This window comes from Manis pentadactyla, chromosome X (assembly GCF_030020395.1).
Source record: "Manis pentadactyla isolate mManPen7 chromosome X, mManPen7.hap1, whole genome shotgun sequence".
NCBI classification, from domain to species: domain Eukaryota; kingdom Metazoa; phylum Chordata; class Mammalia; order Pholidota; family Manidae; genus Manis; species Manis pentadactyla.
This window is the reverse complement of record NC_080038.1, coordinates 146685935-146704855: the sequence shown is the minus strand read 5'-3', so window position 1 is coordinate 146704855 and position 18921 is coordinate 146685935. Positions and strand designations below refer to the sequence as shown.

Here is an 18921-nt window from a genome sequence, read left to right as displayed (position 1 = left end):
AAATTATGTGTATGGCATTTTGTCCCATGCTTTTCACAATACCAAAAATAGATACCAAAACATTTATCTGTAAAACTCTTGAAGACACACAGAAAGCATGATTAAATATCTGAAGTTGAAGGGCAGACAGCATTCTAAAGATTAATAAGAATACATTGGGTCTCTCAACTGAGATCTCAAAATTTGTGGTAATAAAACTATGGGTAGAACTAAAGGAAAATGTGTCCCAACTAAGCTGGTGTTCACGATGAATAGATTGTTGTGGATTTCCAGAGCCTATGGAAATTTGTAGATGCAAATATACAACTCATTTCCAAATAGCCTTCAGAATGGAGTCAAATGGGCCCTATATTACATGCCTTCAGAAGAAAAATGAGTGATGAATAAAAACAGGTTGTTTTGAATTAAGTACAGTAAGTATTTTTAAAAGCAAAAGATTTCCAGGCTATGGTAAACTTACAGGCTTATGGAAACTTACACTAAAGAGTATTTAGAAGTAAAGGGGACTAGTGTCTGCAACCTACTCTCAGACAAGTAAGGAGTGAAATTTTTTTTTCCATTAAAAGAAAGGGAGGGAGGGAGAGGGATGTGACAGTGGTGTGTTTGTTTGTGTAACAAGAATTTTAATGCTTTTTATGAGAGAGTATGTGAACAAAGGCAAGGGCAACAATAGGTTGAACACACACACTAAGACTTTAAGACTTGATTTTAAAAGAATTTCAGAAAAGTTGCAAGAATAGTATAAAGACCCAGATTAAGTGATAAGCTTTTGTTAACACACCTACACATACATGCCATTTGAGAGTGAGTTGTAGATGTGATGCTCCTTTACCCCTAAATACTTCATTGTGTACTTCTCAAGAGGCAAGGACAGTCATTTCCATAACCACAGTGCAGTTATCAAAATCAGGGAATTGACAGTGATATAATACTGTTAGGTAATACTTTCATTCAAATTTTAGCACTGATTCCAATTCTGTCCTTTATAGCATTTTTTTTCCAGTCCAGGATCCAGTCTCAGATCATGCATGGCATTTAGTCTCATGTCATTTGAATCTCAGTCTTGGCTGGTTCCTCTGCCTTTTTCTCATTCCCAAACCTTTACAGCCAAACTCATTTATACTTTCTCACTCCTCTCTGGTCAGGCTTCTAGCCCATCACCCTATTGAAGTGGATCTTGCTAAATTCATCAGTGCCATTGAAAGGGTATCTCACTGCGACCCTCCTTACCCAGAACGACTCAGGAGACACGGGCCCACGCAAGAGATTTTTATTATCTGAAAGAGAAAGTGGCTGCCCCTAGAGAGAGGGAGCAGCAGTGTGGTGCAGAGCGTTGTGCCTTTTGCAGGGGCGGAGTGCAAAAGTACCGCTTGGCCTGTTGCCTTGGGGGCGGGTCGGAATGTTTAGAGATAAGGTGAGGCAAGTCCAGGCATGATTTTCACCAGCTTATGTGCTTGGGACCATGGGGTAAATGGAGGATAAATTACGATATTCTTATAGCCATCCAGAATGTCTATCTCAGGGTTTGTACTCTCAAAGCACTTGTGTTGTTTCCCATTCTTTTAAAAATTATTACCAACTGGGGCCATGTTGAAAACATTTTAGGTCTCCATCTTATGTAGCATTTGACACTACAGTTACTTTCTATTTCTTGCAACACCACCCAACTGATCATGACGAGAACATGGCTGTTAAGGGCAGAAACTACGCTGAGACTCAGAGTTGAAATTCCTTGTCAAAAACCAAATAGCTAGTGTCAGAGTTAGTACCTGATGCGAACTTCATATGAATCAGGTGCATGGGCATTCTATAGCATCTTGCTTTGACTGGTTAAGTGGGAATGCTATTTATAAAAACAAAATGGAGGAGGAAGTGTGGGTTTGGTGGTGGGGAAAGAGATAGAGTTGAGTTACATCACACCTACATAATTAACTTACCCAAACTTTAGATAAACGGTTTGCAGGAGAAAAAGGGAAGTGATTTAAATAGTGCAGGCTATTTCGTAAATCCCATGAGACTTGGCATTGTTGTTATTTATATTCACTTTATTGTCTTTGTTAAGTGCACACTAAAAGGAGAAATGTACCTGTAGCTGTATTTCTAATTTTAAGGTCTACTCAGTTCTTTTAGACAGAGGTGGGTAACTAGCGATGCTACAGTGATGTCATTGTGACTTAATTTAATACCAAAGTTGGTGGGTCAAATCAACCTCCCATAACAAATATAGGCTACAACTTTGATTAAGCAGTTTTCTACAACCAATCATTTTAACAAATTACATTTTCCAAACAAGCACTCTCTTCTAGAGGTTGCAAGTCACTACTCCTTAGAATCACTGTAAACAGTTTTTTGATATCACAGTACACTTCTTCTATGCCCTTCTTAGCAAACAGACTTAGATGGAAACTATTAGGACAAGGTGTAGAATGAGTGAAGGCAAGAACTGAAGTTTTATTGTACTGTAATGTCTATCTCAGGGTTTGTACTCTCAAAGCACTTGTGTTGTTTCCCATTCTTTTAAAAATTATTACCAACTGGGGCCTGTGGTTTCTGTTTCAGGAAAATTTTTACTCAAGAGTAAATGAAAATATGGTACTTAGACTATTCCTCTTTCACAGCAGAAAATGGGAAGTGTGAGTCTGTTGTCCCTTGAGACTGTTTCATTGTCCTATATCTCTCATAAATGTGAACATCTCCTCTCAAGATGTCTCTAATGTTTACAAATACATGCTTTTCATATAATGTGGCCCGTAAATGCAGAAAAACTATGTCACATGGTATTCAACTGAAGAAATAATGATATGTTCAAATGCTGGAAGGAAAACTGGACAGCACAGTCGCAGAAAGTTCTCGTGGATGGTACTAATGTGAACTAAACTGTGTCTTTTGGATTTGGTATTTAGGAGGTGATTAGGAGTAATTAAGTTATCTGAGGGAAAAAAATGTAAAGCAGGGTATGAGTATAGGGAGTGCCAGTGGGGTGGGGCTGGGGTTTCCATTTTAAATAACATGATTAGGCCTCATAGAGAAGGTGACAGTTGAGCAAAAGCCTGAAGGAAGTGAGGGAGTTGGCATTGCAAATATCTGGGGTAAGAACATTCCAGGAAGAAAGCAGCAGCCAGTGCAAAGGCCCAGAGGAGGAGCATACCTGGAGTGTATGAGGAAAAGCAAGTCTAATATATTCACTTCCCTAGAAACTGTCTATCAAAGGCTTATTCTAGGAAATCTTTTTGTCTTCTTCCAATACCTTCCTTTCTCTTTGAGATTTCCTGAAGAAATCAAGTTTTTTGGGGCTAACTGAAATTTTCCATTTTTCTTTTTCTGTGCTACATTTCATAGCAGGGCTAGTCCTGAGCTAGGCAGCTTATGTTATCAATGAGTTTTCTTATTTAATTTTATGGCTCCCATAGTATTTCCCTAACCTAATAAAATATTTATGTTTTGACAATCATATTGTCCCTAGGATGTATCCCTGTTCTGCCTGTAGAATCTGAATCCTGGGAGTATTGTATGCCACTATTATCTTTAAATCTTCATGTCTGCGAGACATAATTTATTGACATTATATTTTTGTTTTTGTTTATTTGCAGATGTTCGCACACAAGCCATGTACCAGATGATGGATCAAGGCTTTGTTGGGCTTATTTTTTCCTGTTTCATAGAAGATAAAAACACAAAGGTATTGTGTGTATGCATGTGCGTGTGTGTGCATGTGTGTGTATATAAACACACACACACAGAATAGAGAAAAATCTTTTTGCAATTTTAATAGGGTGGCCAGGGAAGGTTTCAATGAGAAGGGTCATTGAGTCAGGACCTGAAGAAAGTGAGGGAGCAAGTCTTGTGGATTTCTTGGGGGAAGAGCATTCCAGGCAGAGGAAATAGCCAGTGCAAAGACCCTGAGGTGAGTGTGGCATGTTCAGGGAACATTGAGGAAGTCAGTGTGGCTGTAGCAGAGTGAGGAAAACTTTGACCATATGTCCCAGTTTGCCTCTGTCAGTCCCAGTTTGACCCCATTATCCCTGTTCCCTGTTCAGTTAGCACCTCTCCTTGGAAGTATACTTAATTGGGCATTAACTCATCTGATCATCTTACAGTGAGGTCTGAAACATAACTGGGAGCCAGATCTTATATTCCTTGGCTTTGACTCTGAGTTGGAAAGTGCCTAGGGGGAGACTTTATGTTTTAATGGGATCTCTGGTTACTCTGTTGATAATAGACTGGACAAGGGGTGGGAGTGGATTCCTGGGGAGGGAGGGGTTATGGAATCCATGGCATCCATGAAACCAGTTAGGAAAATACTGCCATAATCTAGGCAAGAGATCATGGAGTTTGACCACAGTGGTAGGAGTGGAGGCAGTGTAAAGCAACCGGATTCTGCATATGTTTTATTGGCTGCATATATTTATTTATATGCATATATTTGTTTATTATTTTCTGCATATATTTAATAATAATAATAACAAATGCTACCATGTATCACCTATTGTATGACACCTACTTATTGAGTGTTTTACATAAGTATGCTCTAACCCTAACAACAAGGCTGTGAAGATTATTATTATCCATATTTTATGGATGAACAAATTGAAGCTCAGAGAAGTAAAGCAGCTTGATCAAAGGCCAGTCTTGTCATTCTCTATTTAGTGTTTCTGTTTGAATTTTATGTTCATATCTATAGGTTTATGCATCAGTTCGCACAAAAAGAAAATTATTATTTAACATTGTAGTTTGAATTTTGCCAATACTATCAAGTGTGTTCTATCATTTAGTACATTATTATAGTCTCAGAATCTGTTACTAATGAGTATTATTCATAAAAGTACTCTTTTCCAGAAACATTAAAGTTCTGTATCTTGAACTTTATACTTCATTTAAAATGCTTTCAGCTTTGTCGTCATAAATTTATTGATTGTCATTATATATAGTTGTCAAGTAATTTTTCCAGCTTCCCACAAAGCAGTTTGGATGCTCTGGTTCTTAGTTTCTTTCCTTGCTCTCATGTTCGTGAGCAGTTCTTTGTTGTCACATGAGTAGATGTTTGATTGTGGCTCTCATGTTGACTGACAGTATGATTCTTCTTATAAAAACGGATTTACAGCATAGTCTTTCTTTGGAGTGTCTTTTAACCTTCCACTTTTTGAGGGGCCTTTGATGATTTGTGTAAGGATACGAGTTTTAGGTTAGAGTTTACTAAATCGCTATACCTTTTTCAATATTAATCCTTCTCTGTGTGACATTTCTTTCTTTCTGTCTTTCTTTCTTTCTTTTTATTTTTTGTAGACTGGCCGGGTACTCTACACTTGCTTTCAATCCATACAGGCCCAAAAGAGCTCAGAGTAAGTATGCCAGAGACACATGTATGTGTTGGTGGGATGATCTCCAGTCCAGAGAGTTGATTGTTGGTTTCATTTTTATTTCTCTTACTCGCAAGACCCCAAGCAGTTGATAGTCTACTTATACCCATTAACATCTGTGAGGAGTTAGAAGCTCTTTAGCATCTTGGATATTGGGAGTCTAGAAAGCTAGGATCATATTAGCAGTCTGTGCATCACAATTATATCACCAGAACCCTGTCCCACATTTCCTTTCCTGCAGTTGTTCTAAACTGAGTTATACTATTATTTTCCCTCTCCCTTACTCTGGTGAATTAGGAATTAAAAGACTGAGTATGCAGAATATTAAAGATTTGTATAGACTCTTATCTTTGCTGTGCCATAAATTTGATTTCAGAATTACAGTATCTCATTTAAGTTTGCATAAGTTAGTTTCCTCATTTAAATTCAACTTGACCTAAATTAGCAAATCTTAATTCAGTATCTACTATATGCCAAGCACCATGGTAGGCACTGAGGATGCAGCAATGAAAGCCAAGTTCATTTCCTAATTGGGAAACAGAAGCAGACTGTCTTAAATTTTCTCTTATCATATTTGTCAGTTTATTATTATAACATTGTTTGGAATAGCAAAAAACTGGAAAAAAATAGATGTCTGTCAGTACAGAACTGACTAAATGATGATACATCCAAATAATGGAATAATATACAGCTATTAAAGAATATGAGGAAGCTCAGTAGTAATACAGAAATATCTACAAGATACATTGTTAAATAAAAAAGCAAAGTACAAGATAGTATGTTTAGCATGCTACCATTTGTGTAAGGATATGGAAGAGAAATATATACATGAACACATCAGTATACTTGCTTGTAAATATAGAATATCTGGAAGGAAACACATTGGTCACCTCAGGAGAGAACAAGTGGGAATGAGGGAGCAGGGTGTGTAGAGACTTCATTGTATCCTTTACATAGCTCTGGGATGTTGAACCATTCAAAAGTGTTACTTAGTCAAAAAACTTTAATTTCTAAAATTTTCATGAAAGTTATAGATATATGTGTATAAAAATGTTAAATGGTACAGAAGAACTTGTAAAAGTCTCACTCCTCAAAGGGAACCACTTCTTTATCCTAATTTTTAGTTCTTCTGATGTGTACTTTCATATTCCTAAATAATATATGTTTGATATTCTTTCTTGATATACTAATTTTAGATATTGTCTATTATTATTCTTATTGTTATCTTGCTCTTACAAATGAGGGTTATACTCATTTACCCTGCCCCATCTCCATTCTCCCTAATGTAATTATATTACTACTTTTCATTCTTCTGTTTGTTACTTTTCTAATTTTAAATAGAATTTTCCCCTTTATTTATCCTGTCCACAACAGATAATAGTATCTTTTGGCTCCATGCTGTTACTTGTAGTTTTACCATAAAGCTTTATGTCTTCACAGTTGCAAACATCTTTGTTCTATGTTTAACCATAATTATGTTTTCTGTGCTTTGTCTACTAGTTGATTCTAAGAGTAGAAAATAAAATGTTTATATTATTATGATTATGTAAATACTTTTCTGTGTATAACCAAGCAGTGTAAAGTATTGTATTACAATTCCATTTTCTTTCTTGTGTAACCTTTTGGTTTTTCATGCAGTTTTGAGTGGCTTTCCCCCCCTTATATTTCTGCCTTTACCACCTGAGTTCCAAATTCTTATGAGTCATATAAAAACCTTTGGAATCCCTGCTTTTCCTAGGGTAGCTCCCTGGGTACCTCCGTATTCCTACCCTAATCTCGTCTCAGCTGGCATCCTGGGACTTTCCTTCATTATTCTCTTGAGTTGGATCTATTGTTGTCTGGATTTCATGTCATCTTTCTTGGTTTACTCTGTCTTTTTGCTGTTAAAGACTCTCTAGTAACTTCCTAACCTAAGAAAGGTGTACGTATGAGATAAACCTTCTGAGTTCTTGTCTGAAAAATGTTTTTATTCTTCAGTAATACTGCTAATAGATAAAGAATTCTAAATTAACATTTTCCCCCTTAGAACTTTAAAGGCATTGTTTCATTGTCTTTAAATATTCAGTGTTACTGATGAAAAGTCTTACCAGTTCAATACTTATTCTTTTGTAGGGGACTTTTTTCCTCCCTGACAGCTTTTAGGAACTTCTCTATTCTTGATATGAAATTTTCCATGATATATCTAGATATGGATATTCTGTGATTCAAACTGCTGGATCATATCAATCAGATAGCACTTGTCCTTCAGCTCTGGGAAGTTCTCTGCTATTGTTTTCTTTTTTATCCTCAGATAAAGCAATCCATGACATACCCACTTCCTGGGTAGAGAAAATCTTATTTATAATTCAGTCCAATCCCATCATTTAAAGCTTCTTCAAGTTTAAGTCAGTCTTTGGAGGATAATTTCTCTTCTTTTAATTTCTTTCTTTTCTCCTCATGTTTGACTATAAGACAGCATCTGAAGTATTGGGGAGATGACATAAATGAACCTAGGCCATAGGGAAAGGAGGCATCATGGTCTCAGACTGGTTTTGGGAATCAGGGCAGGAGTCTTTCCATTTGTGTATCTTGCTCTGGGATACCATATTTCCTCCCAGACAGTTTATGCTATTAGGAGAACTGGTTTCTAATGTTCTAAATGTTCTGTGGATACAGAGGCCCAATTGTGGAAGAGCACAAAAGAGGAAGAACTAGAGTTCCATGTTTCTGGCAGAACCTCCAGGAAACCATGTAAAGGAAGGAGTGTGATAAAGCAGCTTCATGAAGTTGCTTATATAAATTTCTGGGCTCCCTCTTGAGCCATGTTGCATGGCTCAGATCCCAGTTAGCATAATTGAGAATTGAATTAACTGGTAGACCACCGCATGTGTTGTATACTGACCGCTGGGTAGCATACATTAAGGAAAGATCTGAAGAGCAGTACAAAGGCTCTGAAAATAGAAGTGACATTGGAAGTCAGAAGTTGTTACTTAGAAGTTAGTTGGTTGTTAGAAGTTTCAACCTGAACTTAACTAGGCAGATTGATCAGTAAAACAATAGTCTTCATAGAATATAAATAAAACCCAGTATATATAAACATAATATTCAAAATACTCAGGATGTAATTCAAAATTGCTTGGCATGTGAAGAACCACAAAAATTTCAACTTACATGAAAAAGGATAATCAACAGATGCCTACACTGAGATGATAGTGATGTAGAAATAATATGATAAAGGCCTTGAATCAACTATTGCAAAAATGTTTTTAAAAATCACAAATACTTTTGCAACAAATGTTTCAGTAGAAAGTCTCAGCAAACATGCAAGACATGAAGAACCAAGTGCAAACTTTAGAACTGAAAAACACACTCACTGAAATGCAAGACCTATTGGGTTGTTAACAGAATCATTATATTACCTTGATAACAGAATGGAGATGACAGAGGAAAGAGTAAACTTTGATCATAAATCAGTAAAAATTATCCAGTCTGAGTAAGAGAGAAAAAATACTGACTAAAACAGTGAATAGAATAGAAAACTCAAAAGTCATCCTCTACAAAAACAGTGAATAATCTGGCACAAACTGTCAGAATCAAATTTATTGGAATTCTAGAAATTAATCAAAACTTTATAGCAACCAGGCAAATGCTTACTCAAGACAAAACACCACACTCTCAGCATTTAAGGAAGTGTTTGTTCAGTCACTGGATGGCCACCAATCTAACAGGACAGAGACCTCAGTGGCCACACATAGCAAAGAATATAGACTATAAAAAGATACTTCAGGACAGGCAGAGAAAGACAAGTACCAAATGATGTCACTCATTTGTGGAGTATAATAACAAAGCAAAACTGAAGGAACAAAACAGACCTGAATAACACTGTGGCTGTAACAGACATACATAGCACACTCCATCCAACAACAGCTGTTGTTTCTCAAGTGCACATGGAACATTCTCCAGGATAAACATTCCCTCTATGAGTGCACAAAACAAGTCTCAATAAACTTGAAAAGACTGAAATAATACAAAGCATCTTCTCCTATAAAAACAGAATCAAATCTGAAATCACTTACAGAAGGAAATCTAGAAAGTTCACAGATACGTGAAAGTTAGACAACACACTCTTGAACAACCAGTGGAGAAATCACAAAACAAATTAGAAAATACTTTGAGACTAATGAAAGTGAAGGAACATCATACTAAGATTTTTGGGATGCAGCAAAAACATTGCCCAGAGAGAAATTTATAGCTGTACATGACTACATTAAAAAAGAAATCACTAACCTAACTTTACAATTTAAGGAACTGAAAGAAATGCAAACTAAATACAGAGCGATCAGAAGGAAATAATATTAGAATGGAGACAAAATAGGGAATAGAAAAAATAATAATTAAACCAAAAGTAAGTTATTTGAAAATATCAACAAAACTGACATATCTTTAGCCAGACCAGGAAAGAAAAAAATGAGAGAAGACCCAAATAACTAAAATCTGAAATAAAAGTAGGGACATTACTACTGATCTTACATAAATAAAAAGGATTATGACAGTCTTCACCTAGAATCGTGTGCTCTCCTACTTCAACAGTGCTTGGATGGAACCCAGCGCTCATCGCACACCCCAGCCACTGGCTAACACCCAGCCCTCGGCCACCTCCTCACAACACCCTCAGACTGCCCAAAGGACCCTGCCACTGCTCCTGCACTGTGTAGCCTCTGCCTTCACTGCTGCCTCTCACCTAGTGGCATGATAACTGTGTCCCTCTTGCAGTTGTACCAGAACTACCACCAGGTCTTAGATACCTCTGTCAACTGCCAAATCAACCTAGAGCTCTATGCCTCCTACATCTATGTCTGTCTGACTACTTCGGCCATGATGATTTGACCTTGAAGAACTTTGCCAAATATTTTCTTCACCAATTTCAGGATAGGGAACATGCTGAGAAACTGATGAAGCTGCAGAACCAGCAAAGTAGTCAAATCTTCCTTCAGGATATCAAGAAACCACACTGTGAGTGTGCATTACACTTGGAAAAAACATGAATCAGTCATTACTAGACTGCAAAAACTGGCCACTGATGAAAATGACCCTCATTTGTAGGCAGCTTCATTGAGACTCATTACTTGAATGAGTGGGTCAAGTCCATTAAGAATTGGGTGACCATGTAACCAACTTGAGCAAGATAGGGGTCCCTGAATCTGGGATGGCAGTGATAACCAGAGCTAAGCCTTAGGCTGGCTCTCCAGAGCTACACACTGACTTCCCTGGCCACCAAGGCAGTGCATGCATATTGGTGTTACCTTTACCTTTTCTGTAAGTTGTATCAAAACATCTACTTCAGTCCTTTCATTTGTACCACTCCTGCAAATAAATTTGGTATAAAAAAATGATTATAAGGTAAAACTGAACAATTGCACACCAACACATTACATAAACTAAATGAAATGGACACATTCCTTGAAACATACAAGTTGCCAAAACTGGCTCAAAAAGAAATAGAAAAGCTGAACTGACCTAGAAAAATTAAGTAGATTGAATCAGTAGTAAGAAATGTTCCAACAAAGAAAACTCCAAGACCAGGTAACTAGACTGGTTAATTCTGCCACATGTTTAAAGAAGAATTAACACTATTCCTTCTCTAAGTCTTCCAAAAAATAGAAGAAGAGTGAGCACTTCTGACTCACTCTTTGAGACCAGTATCACCCTGATACCGAAGCCAGACAAAGATATCAGAAAAAAAAGGTTAAAAAAGCACAAATATTCCTTACAAATACAGATATACAAGTGTTCAATGAAATATTAGCATACTGAATCCAACAGTACATTAAAGGATTTTACACGATAACCAAGTGGGATTTATCCCAGGCATACAAGCAATGTTCAACACAAAATCAATTGATGAAATAAACCATATTAATAGAACAAAGGAAAAAACACACATTATCATCTCAGTTGATGCACAAAAAGCATTTGACAAATTCCAATACCATTTCATGATAAAAACACTCAGAAAACTAGGAATATAGGGACCATTCCTTAACATTTATGGGCATTTATGAATATCCACAGGTAACATTTGACCTAATGGTGAAAGATTGAAAGCTTTCCCCCTAAGATTGGGACCAACACAAGGATGCCCACTTTAACCACTGCTATTCAACATTAGACTGGGAGTTATAGTCCAAACAATTAGGCAAAAAAAAAAAAGGTCCATGTTGGAAAATAAGAAGTAAAAACTATCCGTATTTGCAGATGACATGATTCTCTTTATAGAAAATCCCAAAGAAGCCTCCAAAAGCTACCATGCTGGTGTGCAGCATGGACAATCCAAAAGGGAAATTAAGAAAACAATTTCACTTAACAATAGCATCCAAAATAAAATAACCTAGAAAAAAAATTTAACCAAGGAGGGGAAAGACTTCTAAAGTTGAAAGTAGAATATGCTGCTGAAAGAAATGATCACCTAAGTAAATCAAAAGACATCCCATGTGCCTGGATTGAAAGACTTAAATTCAGTTTAATCCAGAAACAAGGTTCTTTTGGCTTCAGTAAATATAAATGTAATTTGGAATGTAATCTAATTAACTACATCAAATTAAAGGAGAAAAACTCTACAGTTATATATCAATAGATACTGGGAAGAAATTGACAAAGATCATTGTTAATGGATACTGTCAGGTACTTGATGTGCCTCCTTTCATTTAATTTTCCTAGCAACCCTGTGCCCCCTTTTACTGATGAGGAAACAAGCTCAGAAGTTAAGAGACTAGCACAAACTCACAAAGCTGGCATACAGGGCCATTTTCAGTGTTGGGCACTAATTTTATGTTTGTCAGCCCTGAGTTACCCACTAATATCCTTGGCTTTAATTTCTATAGAGTTATTTGTCTCTTTTTCCTGCTGGTTTTGTATGATTTCTTTACATGTTCTGGAAATTTCATCTTTTGTCTGTCAAGTATGTTGTAGATATTTAGCACCAGACTGACTTTGTTTATTGTGATTTGTCAGACTAAAAGCTAAAGCTTTAAAACAATGAATCAGTGTTATCCATCATTTTATTTATTCCTTTCTCTTCTTTAAAAGACCTCTCCTTTCCTCAAGAACATAAATATAGTCTTACTTTCTTCTTCTTTTATAATTTTGGTTTTTAAATTTAGAACCTTAATTCATCTGGAACTTACCTTTAGTTAACTCCGTGCAGTTGGAGTCAAACTTCATTTTATCCCAAATGAGTAACTAGTTGTCCCTGCACCACTTTTTGAGCAGTATACTGCATATCCACTGATTTGAAAAGCCATTTTGATCATATACTAAGTTTCTTTGTATACATGAGCCCATTTCTGGTCTTTTCTTTACTCCCTTGATGGGCTTATCTTCTGTTCCTTTGCCAATATCCTACTTTTTCTTTGCTTAGTTACTATGGCTTTTTAGCGTAGAAACAGGCAGTGTGTACAGCAGCTGAGAGCATGGGACCTTGAGCCAGACAGCCTGGTTTGAGTACTGAAGCTACCTTTAACTAGGTGGTGACTTTGGGAAAATAATTCAAGCTCTATCTCAGTTTCCTTGTATGTGATATGGAAATACTACATCACTACTCACTTCTTAAAATTATTGTGTGGATGAAAGGAATTAATGTTAAGTAACCCAGCTTGCCATCAGGCTAGCACAAGCAGGCATTTTCACAGCTGTCTAGTGCCTTTCTCTGGCTCCCTAATTAATGGCTCAGGTGTACAGGAATGAGAGCATAAGGGGTGGGGGTGGGGCAGAGGGGAAGCTACCCTGGCTCAGGAGCCATAAGGGACCCTCCCTCTTGGAACAGTCCCCTGTGCAGAGCATCCCCAGGTCCCTGTCCGGGATGGCCCAAGAACAAGAGGTGCGCTGCACTTGAGCCCAGGCTGTGGCTGCCACCAGGTGTCAGTTATGTTCCCTCGCAGCCCTCCCAGCCCAGCTGCAGGGCACCAGCCAGGCCATTTTCCCAGAAGCAGGCCTGCCTGGTCACGCAGGTGACCGCCTGCCTTCATCAGGTTTTCAGGGGAACAACTAGAAAGCCAGTCCAAGGTCAGTTCCCCACCTTGAAGGAGAAAGAATTTTGGTAATCCTATTTTCACTATTTCCAGGAGGAGTGGAGAATATATGGCAGCAAAACCAACAAATATCCACTATAAGATTTCTCATTAGATTAACAGGTTTTGTTGCTTTTCTAAATAGGATTTTTTCCCTTCTTTCTATTATAAATTCTGGATGATTATCCTTCCATAGGTGCTATGGATTTCCCTGTGTTGCTCTTGTAACTAGATACACTGCTGAACTCTGTTAGTAGTAATAGTTTGCCACTGGATTGTGATGAATTTTTCTATTGTTTTTTAATCATGAATGTCTCTATTCTTATCAAATGCCTGTTTGTCATTTTCTGAGTTAGTAATGTGATTGTTTTCCCTTTAAGTTTAGTAAAGGTAATGATTTATATTGAAAGCTTTTTAAATAGTGAACTGTTGTATTCCTCAAGTAAACCTTACTTTGCTATGATGTATTGTCCTTTAAATACAAAGTCAGTGCTATTTGCTAGTATTTGGTTTAGGATTGTTGCATCTGTGTTTATAAGTGAAACTAGCCTGAAACGATCTTGTCTTGGACTTCTCGTCTGGTTTTGGTACCAGGATTATTTCATTAAGTTATAATTGAGTTGGATTTTTTTCCTCTTTTCTGGAGAAACAGTATAGCACAATGATTAAGGATATGACTCTAGCCAAATGCTTTAAGTAGAATCCTGATTTTCCATTATGTTGATTTCTAAAACTATAGGTTACTGTTGCCTATTTTTGAACTATATATAAGTGGAGTCATACAGTATGTACTCTTTCATGTCCAGTTTCTTTCAGTATTGTTTATGAGTCAACCATGTTGTTACATGAAGCAATAGTTTAGTAATTCTAATTGCTGTATAGTATTCCATTGTATGAGTATACCACGGTTTGTTTATTCATTTTATTGAGACATACTATTATTGAGATACAGAGATAGATAGTTCCAGTTTTTAGAAGGCTCTTACAAATAGTGCTGCTATGAATATGGTTGTTGTGAACATATGTACATTTGTTAGGTATTTCTGTTGGGTACATACGGAGTAGAATATGTATGTGTATGTATGTATATGTTCAGCTTTGGTAGATGATTCCAGCAGTTTTCCAAAGTGTCTACCAATTTTCACTCCTAACAGCAATATTGGAGAGTTGCTTCTTCCACATCCCTACCAATACTCAGTACTGTCTGTCCTGTTCATTTTAGCCATTCTGGTGAGTGTGTAGTAGTAATTATGGCTTTAATTTGCATTTTGTTGCTCATTAATAAAGTTCAAAGTCTTTCATACATATTTTTTAGGTCTAGCATTTAATTATTGTATAAATAGCATCTATCTTAAACATGGATATAGGCCTTCGGTTAAGACCTATGTTCATAGCCCACAAATTAGTCAAATAATCAGGATGTTTTTATTTAGGTCTATAATATGTGCATAACAATTTATTAGATTATGTTAGTTAAAATTGCGTTTGGTTGAGGAGTAAGCAAAGACTCCAGAAATAGTGCCTTAATAAACAAAGTTAAATTCTCCACAGAAAAGAAGTAAATAGACAGTACATGGCTGTTATTAGGGTAACATCTGTCTTGTTGCTCCATTTAACAGGGTCTACCAATAGTCCAAGATGGATGTTGAAGTTTCAGGCATAGAATGATATTCTAAACAGCAAATAGAAGGAAGATGTAAAAAAAAAACAAAAAACCCTTCTCTTAAGGAATCTTCCTAGTAGTACACATAACTTTTTCATAAATGTCTTACTGGCTAACAATTACATGGTAAAAACTAGCTGCAGTAGATGCTAAGCTATACTTTAGAGGCAATACACTCAAGCTAAACATTAGGGCCTTTGTTTACTAAGAAAGATACCTAGAGTACTTGGAGCAGTTCTTTTCATACAGGATGTCATGAAGAGAAATCAAAGAACTAATAAATATTGTGATAAGAAATTTAAGGGGCCTAGGAATTCATGAAAAAGGACAACCTGGACAGAAACAAAGAAAACATAGGCATTGCATTGAATGAATGAATAATTGAAAGAATAAATGAGAGCTCTTTTTTGTTTTCAGTTGAGAAAAGCTCAAAGTCACATACTGTGAGGGAGTTGCTTTAACATTTAATTGCTTATATTGATAGGTTACACTTCTGGGGCTTATGCATTAACATACATATTATACATACCTGTATAGTATATTGAGATATAAAATCAATTATATACATTGCATTAATAAACATTCTGTAGAAGTTTGTACTCCTATGTTTCTCAAAAAGGATGAAAGTGTAATGTTCCTGATATTTTCGGGATGTTATGAGACATTGGTTAATAAAAGTCACAACTGCACAAAAATCGTCCCTTTCTGAAATGCAACATTTTGAAAGCTTATAGGTATTGCACAGAGATTCCCACTAAGCAGAAAGATAATAATGAAAAAAAATAACTTTAAAAGCAACACTCATTCATTTTTGTGGTATATCCATGAGAGAGGTGACTAGTGGCATAAACTATAAGTTACATTCAGGGTGACACCTGCAAGATAGCAGACTAGGAAGAACATCCCAGGCCCAGATGGCTTCACAGGTAATTCTACCAGACATCCAAAAAAGAATTAATACCAATCCTTAAACCCTTCTTGAATCAAAACAGAAGAGGGTACACCGATTTTATGGGACCAGCATCACCCTGATACCAGAACTACACAAAGGTAACACAAGAAAAAAATAACACAGGCCAATACCCCTAATGAACAGGGATGCACAAAACTTTAATAATATAATGGCAAACTGAATTCAGCAGCACATTAGAAGTATTATACACCATGAACAAGTGCGATTTATACCTGGGATATAAGCATGTTTCAACATAGACAAATCCATCAATGTGATAACTCCAAATTAACAGAATGAAAGATAAAAACCATGTGATCATCTCAGTTGATGCAGGAAAAGCTTATAAAAACTCTCAGCAAAATAGGTAGAAGGAACTTACCTCAATACAATAAAGGCCACACATAAAAAGTGCACAGCTAATACCATTATCAATGGGAGAAAACCTGAAAGTTTTCCTCTTAAGATCCAATGTAAAACAAAGATGCCCACTCTTGCCACTTCTATTCAACATAGTACCAGATGTCTTAGAGCAGATTAGACAAGAAAAAGAGATAACAGGCATCCAAATCAGAAGGAAAGTGTTGTCTCTGAAGATGACATAATCATATACGTACAAACCCTTAAAGGTGCAACAAACTTAGAATAAACAAATCCAGTAAAGTTGCAGAATACTAAATCAACATATAGAAATCAGTTGTGTTTCTATACACGAACTATCCATAAATGGAATTAAGATAACAATCCCATTCAGAACAGCAAAAAGAATAAAATACTTAGGAATAAACTTGACCAAAATCAAAGACTTATACTTAGAAAATTATAAAAACATTGATGAAGGAAATTAAAGGAGACATAGATAAATGGAGAGACACCCTGTGTTCATAGATTGAAAGAATTAATATTGTTAAAATGTCCATGGTACCTAAAGTGACCTAAAGAGTCAGTGCATTCCCTATCAAAATCCCGATAGCATTTTTTATGTAAATAGAAGAAACAATCCTAAAATTCATATGGAACCACAAAAGACCCTGAATAGACCAAGCCATCTTGAGCAAGAAGAATGGATATGGAAGCATCATACTTTCTGATTTCAAAGTGTATTAAGTGTATTACGAAGCTACAGTAATAAAAAAATATGGTACTGGCATAAAAACAGACATGTAGACCAATGGAACAAAATTGAAGATCCATAAATACACACATTTATGGTTGACTGCTCTTTGACAAGAGTGCCAAGAAGACACAATAAAATAAATGATGTTGGGAAAACTGGATATCCACATGCAGCAAAGTGAAATTTTTTACTCACATGAATTGAAGACTTAATCATAAAACCTAAAAGCATGTAACTACTAGAAAAAAACAGGGAAAAAGCTTTTTGACATTGGTCTTAGCAATGATTTTTTACATATGGCAACAAAAGCAAAAATAAGTGGGATTGCACCAAACTAAAAAGTTTTTGCACAGCAAAGGAAAAACAGAGTAAAAAGGCAGCCTATGGAATGGGAGGAAACATTTGCAAACCATCTGTCTGGTAAGGGGTTAATATTCATCAGGGATGTATACACACACCCAGACACATACACACACCAGACACATTTCCTTAATAAAGAAGGAAATCCTGCCATTTGCAACAACATGGATGGACCTGGAGGACATTATGCTCAGTGAAGTAAGCCAGGCACAGAAGGACAAATATTACAGTGACACCACTGTGAAGCCATCTGGACCTGCAGTTTTGTTTCTTGGGAGTTTTTTGATTACCAGTTCAATTTTATTGCTGGTAATTGGTCTGTTCAGATTTTCTGCTTCTTCCTGAGTCAGTCTTGGAAGGTTGTAGTTTTCTAGAGAGTCGTCCATTTCTTCTAGGTTATACAATTTGTTAGCATATAATTTTTCATAGTATTCTCTAATAATTCTTTGTGTTTCTGTGGTGTCCATTGTGATTGTCCCTTCTTCATTTCTGATTTTGTTTATTTGTGTACACTCTTTTTCTTGATAAGTCTGGCTAGGGGTTTATCTATTTTCCTGTTAAAACATTTTCCATTTGTTTATTCTCAACCTTCCTCAGTTATTCTGTCCAAGGTATGTCTCTTACAAATGGAATATAGAAAGATCTTAAGTTATTTGGTTTTAGAGAATCAGAACATCTTTCTATTAATAAGTGAGTGTAACACATTGATTTTATTATCATTGCTGATGCATGTGATGGTGTTCCTACCATTGTCTTTTTTGCTTTTTGTTTGCAATGCTTTTCGTTTAATTCTTTCTTACCTTTCCTGCCATTTATTACACTATTGAGTTTTTTAAAATTGAAGTGTCACTGATACACAATCTTACATTGGTTTCAAGTATACAACACAGTGCTTCAGCAGTTACCCGTATTATCACATCCTCACCCCTACTAGTGCATTACTACAAAAATATGCAATGCTTCATGAATTTGCACATTGTGCTTGTGCAGGGGCTGTGCTAATCTTATCTGTATTGCTTCAGTTTTAGTACATGTGCTGCTGAAGTGAGCACTGCTGTTGAGTTTTCTGTTACCAGTTTTTTTCTGTTTTAGAAACTGCCCTTACTGTTTTGATTCTGTTACTACTCAATGTTCTTTAACATTCTCTTGTAAAATAATTTCTGATTTACAGAAAAGTTGCAAGAATAGTACAAAGGATTCCGGTATACTATTCACCCAGATTCCCAAAATGTCAAAATTTTGTATTTCCATTATCTTTTTTTTTATGGATAATTTTTCCTGAACCATTTGAGAGTAAGTTGCACACATGATGTCCCTTCAATGGATATTCCCTAAAGACCAAGGATATTCTCTTATATAACAACAACAAAATAGTTGATTTTAGGACATTAAAATTCATACCTATTATTATTGATGTTATCAATATT

The 18921-nt window shown here is 36.2% G+C and overlaps 1 protein-coding gene and 1 non-coding gene across 6 annotated transcripts in view; one reads left to right on the top strand and one right to left on the bottom strand.

Annotated features, from left to right (window-relative positions):
- The window catches only part of BRCC3 (BRCA1/BRCA2-containing complex subunit 3), a 62822-nt gene that overhangs the window by 11220 nt on the left and 32681 nt on the right, over positions 1-18921 (top strand). For 4 of the 5 annotated variants that reach the window (XM_057495514.1, XM_057495516.1, XM_057495512.1 and 1 more), the window contains 2 exons: positions 3591-3679; positions 5284-5339. In XM_057495514.1, coding sequence (XP_057351497.1) covers positions 3591-3679; positions 5284-5339 — 145 coding nt within the window. Of the gene's footprint in view, positions 1-3590; positions 3680-5283; positions 5340-9926; positions 10621-18921 lie in introns of those variants that run through there. The other variant, XM_057495515.1, reaches the window with a different exon arrangement.
- LOC118931301 (U6 spliceosomal RNA) lies at positions 18440-18546 on the bottom strand. Its single transcript, XR_005032321.2, has one exon. It is a non-coding gene; the product is annotated as a U6 spliceosomal RNA (small nuclear RNA).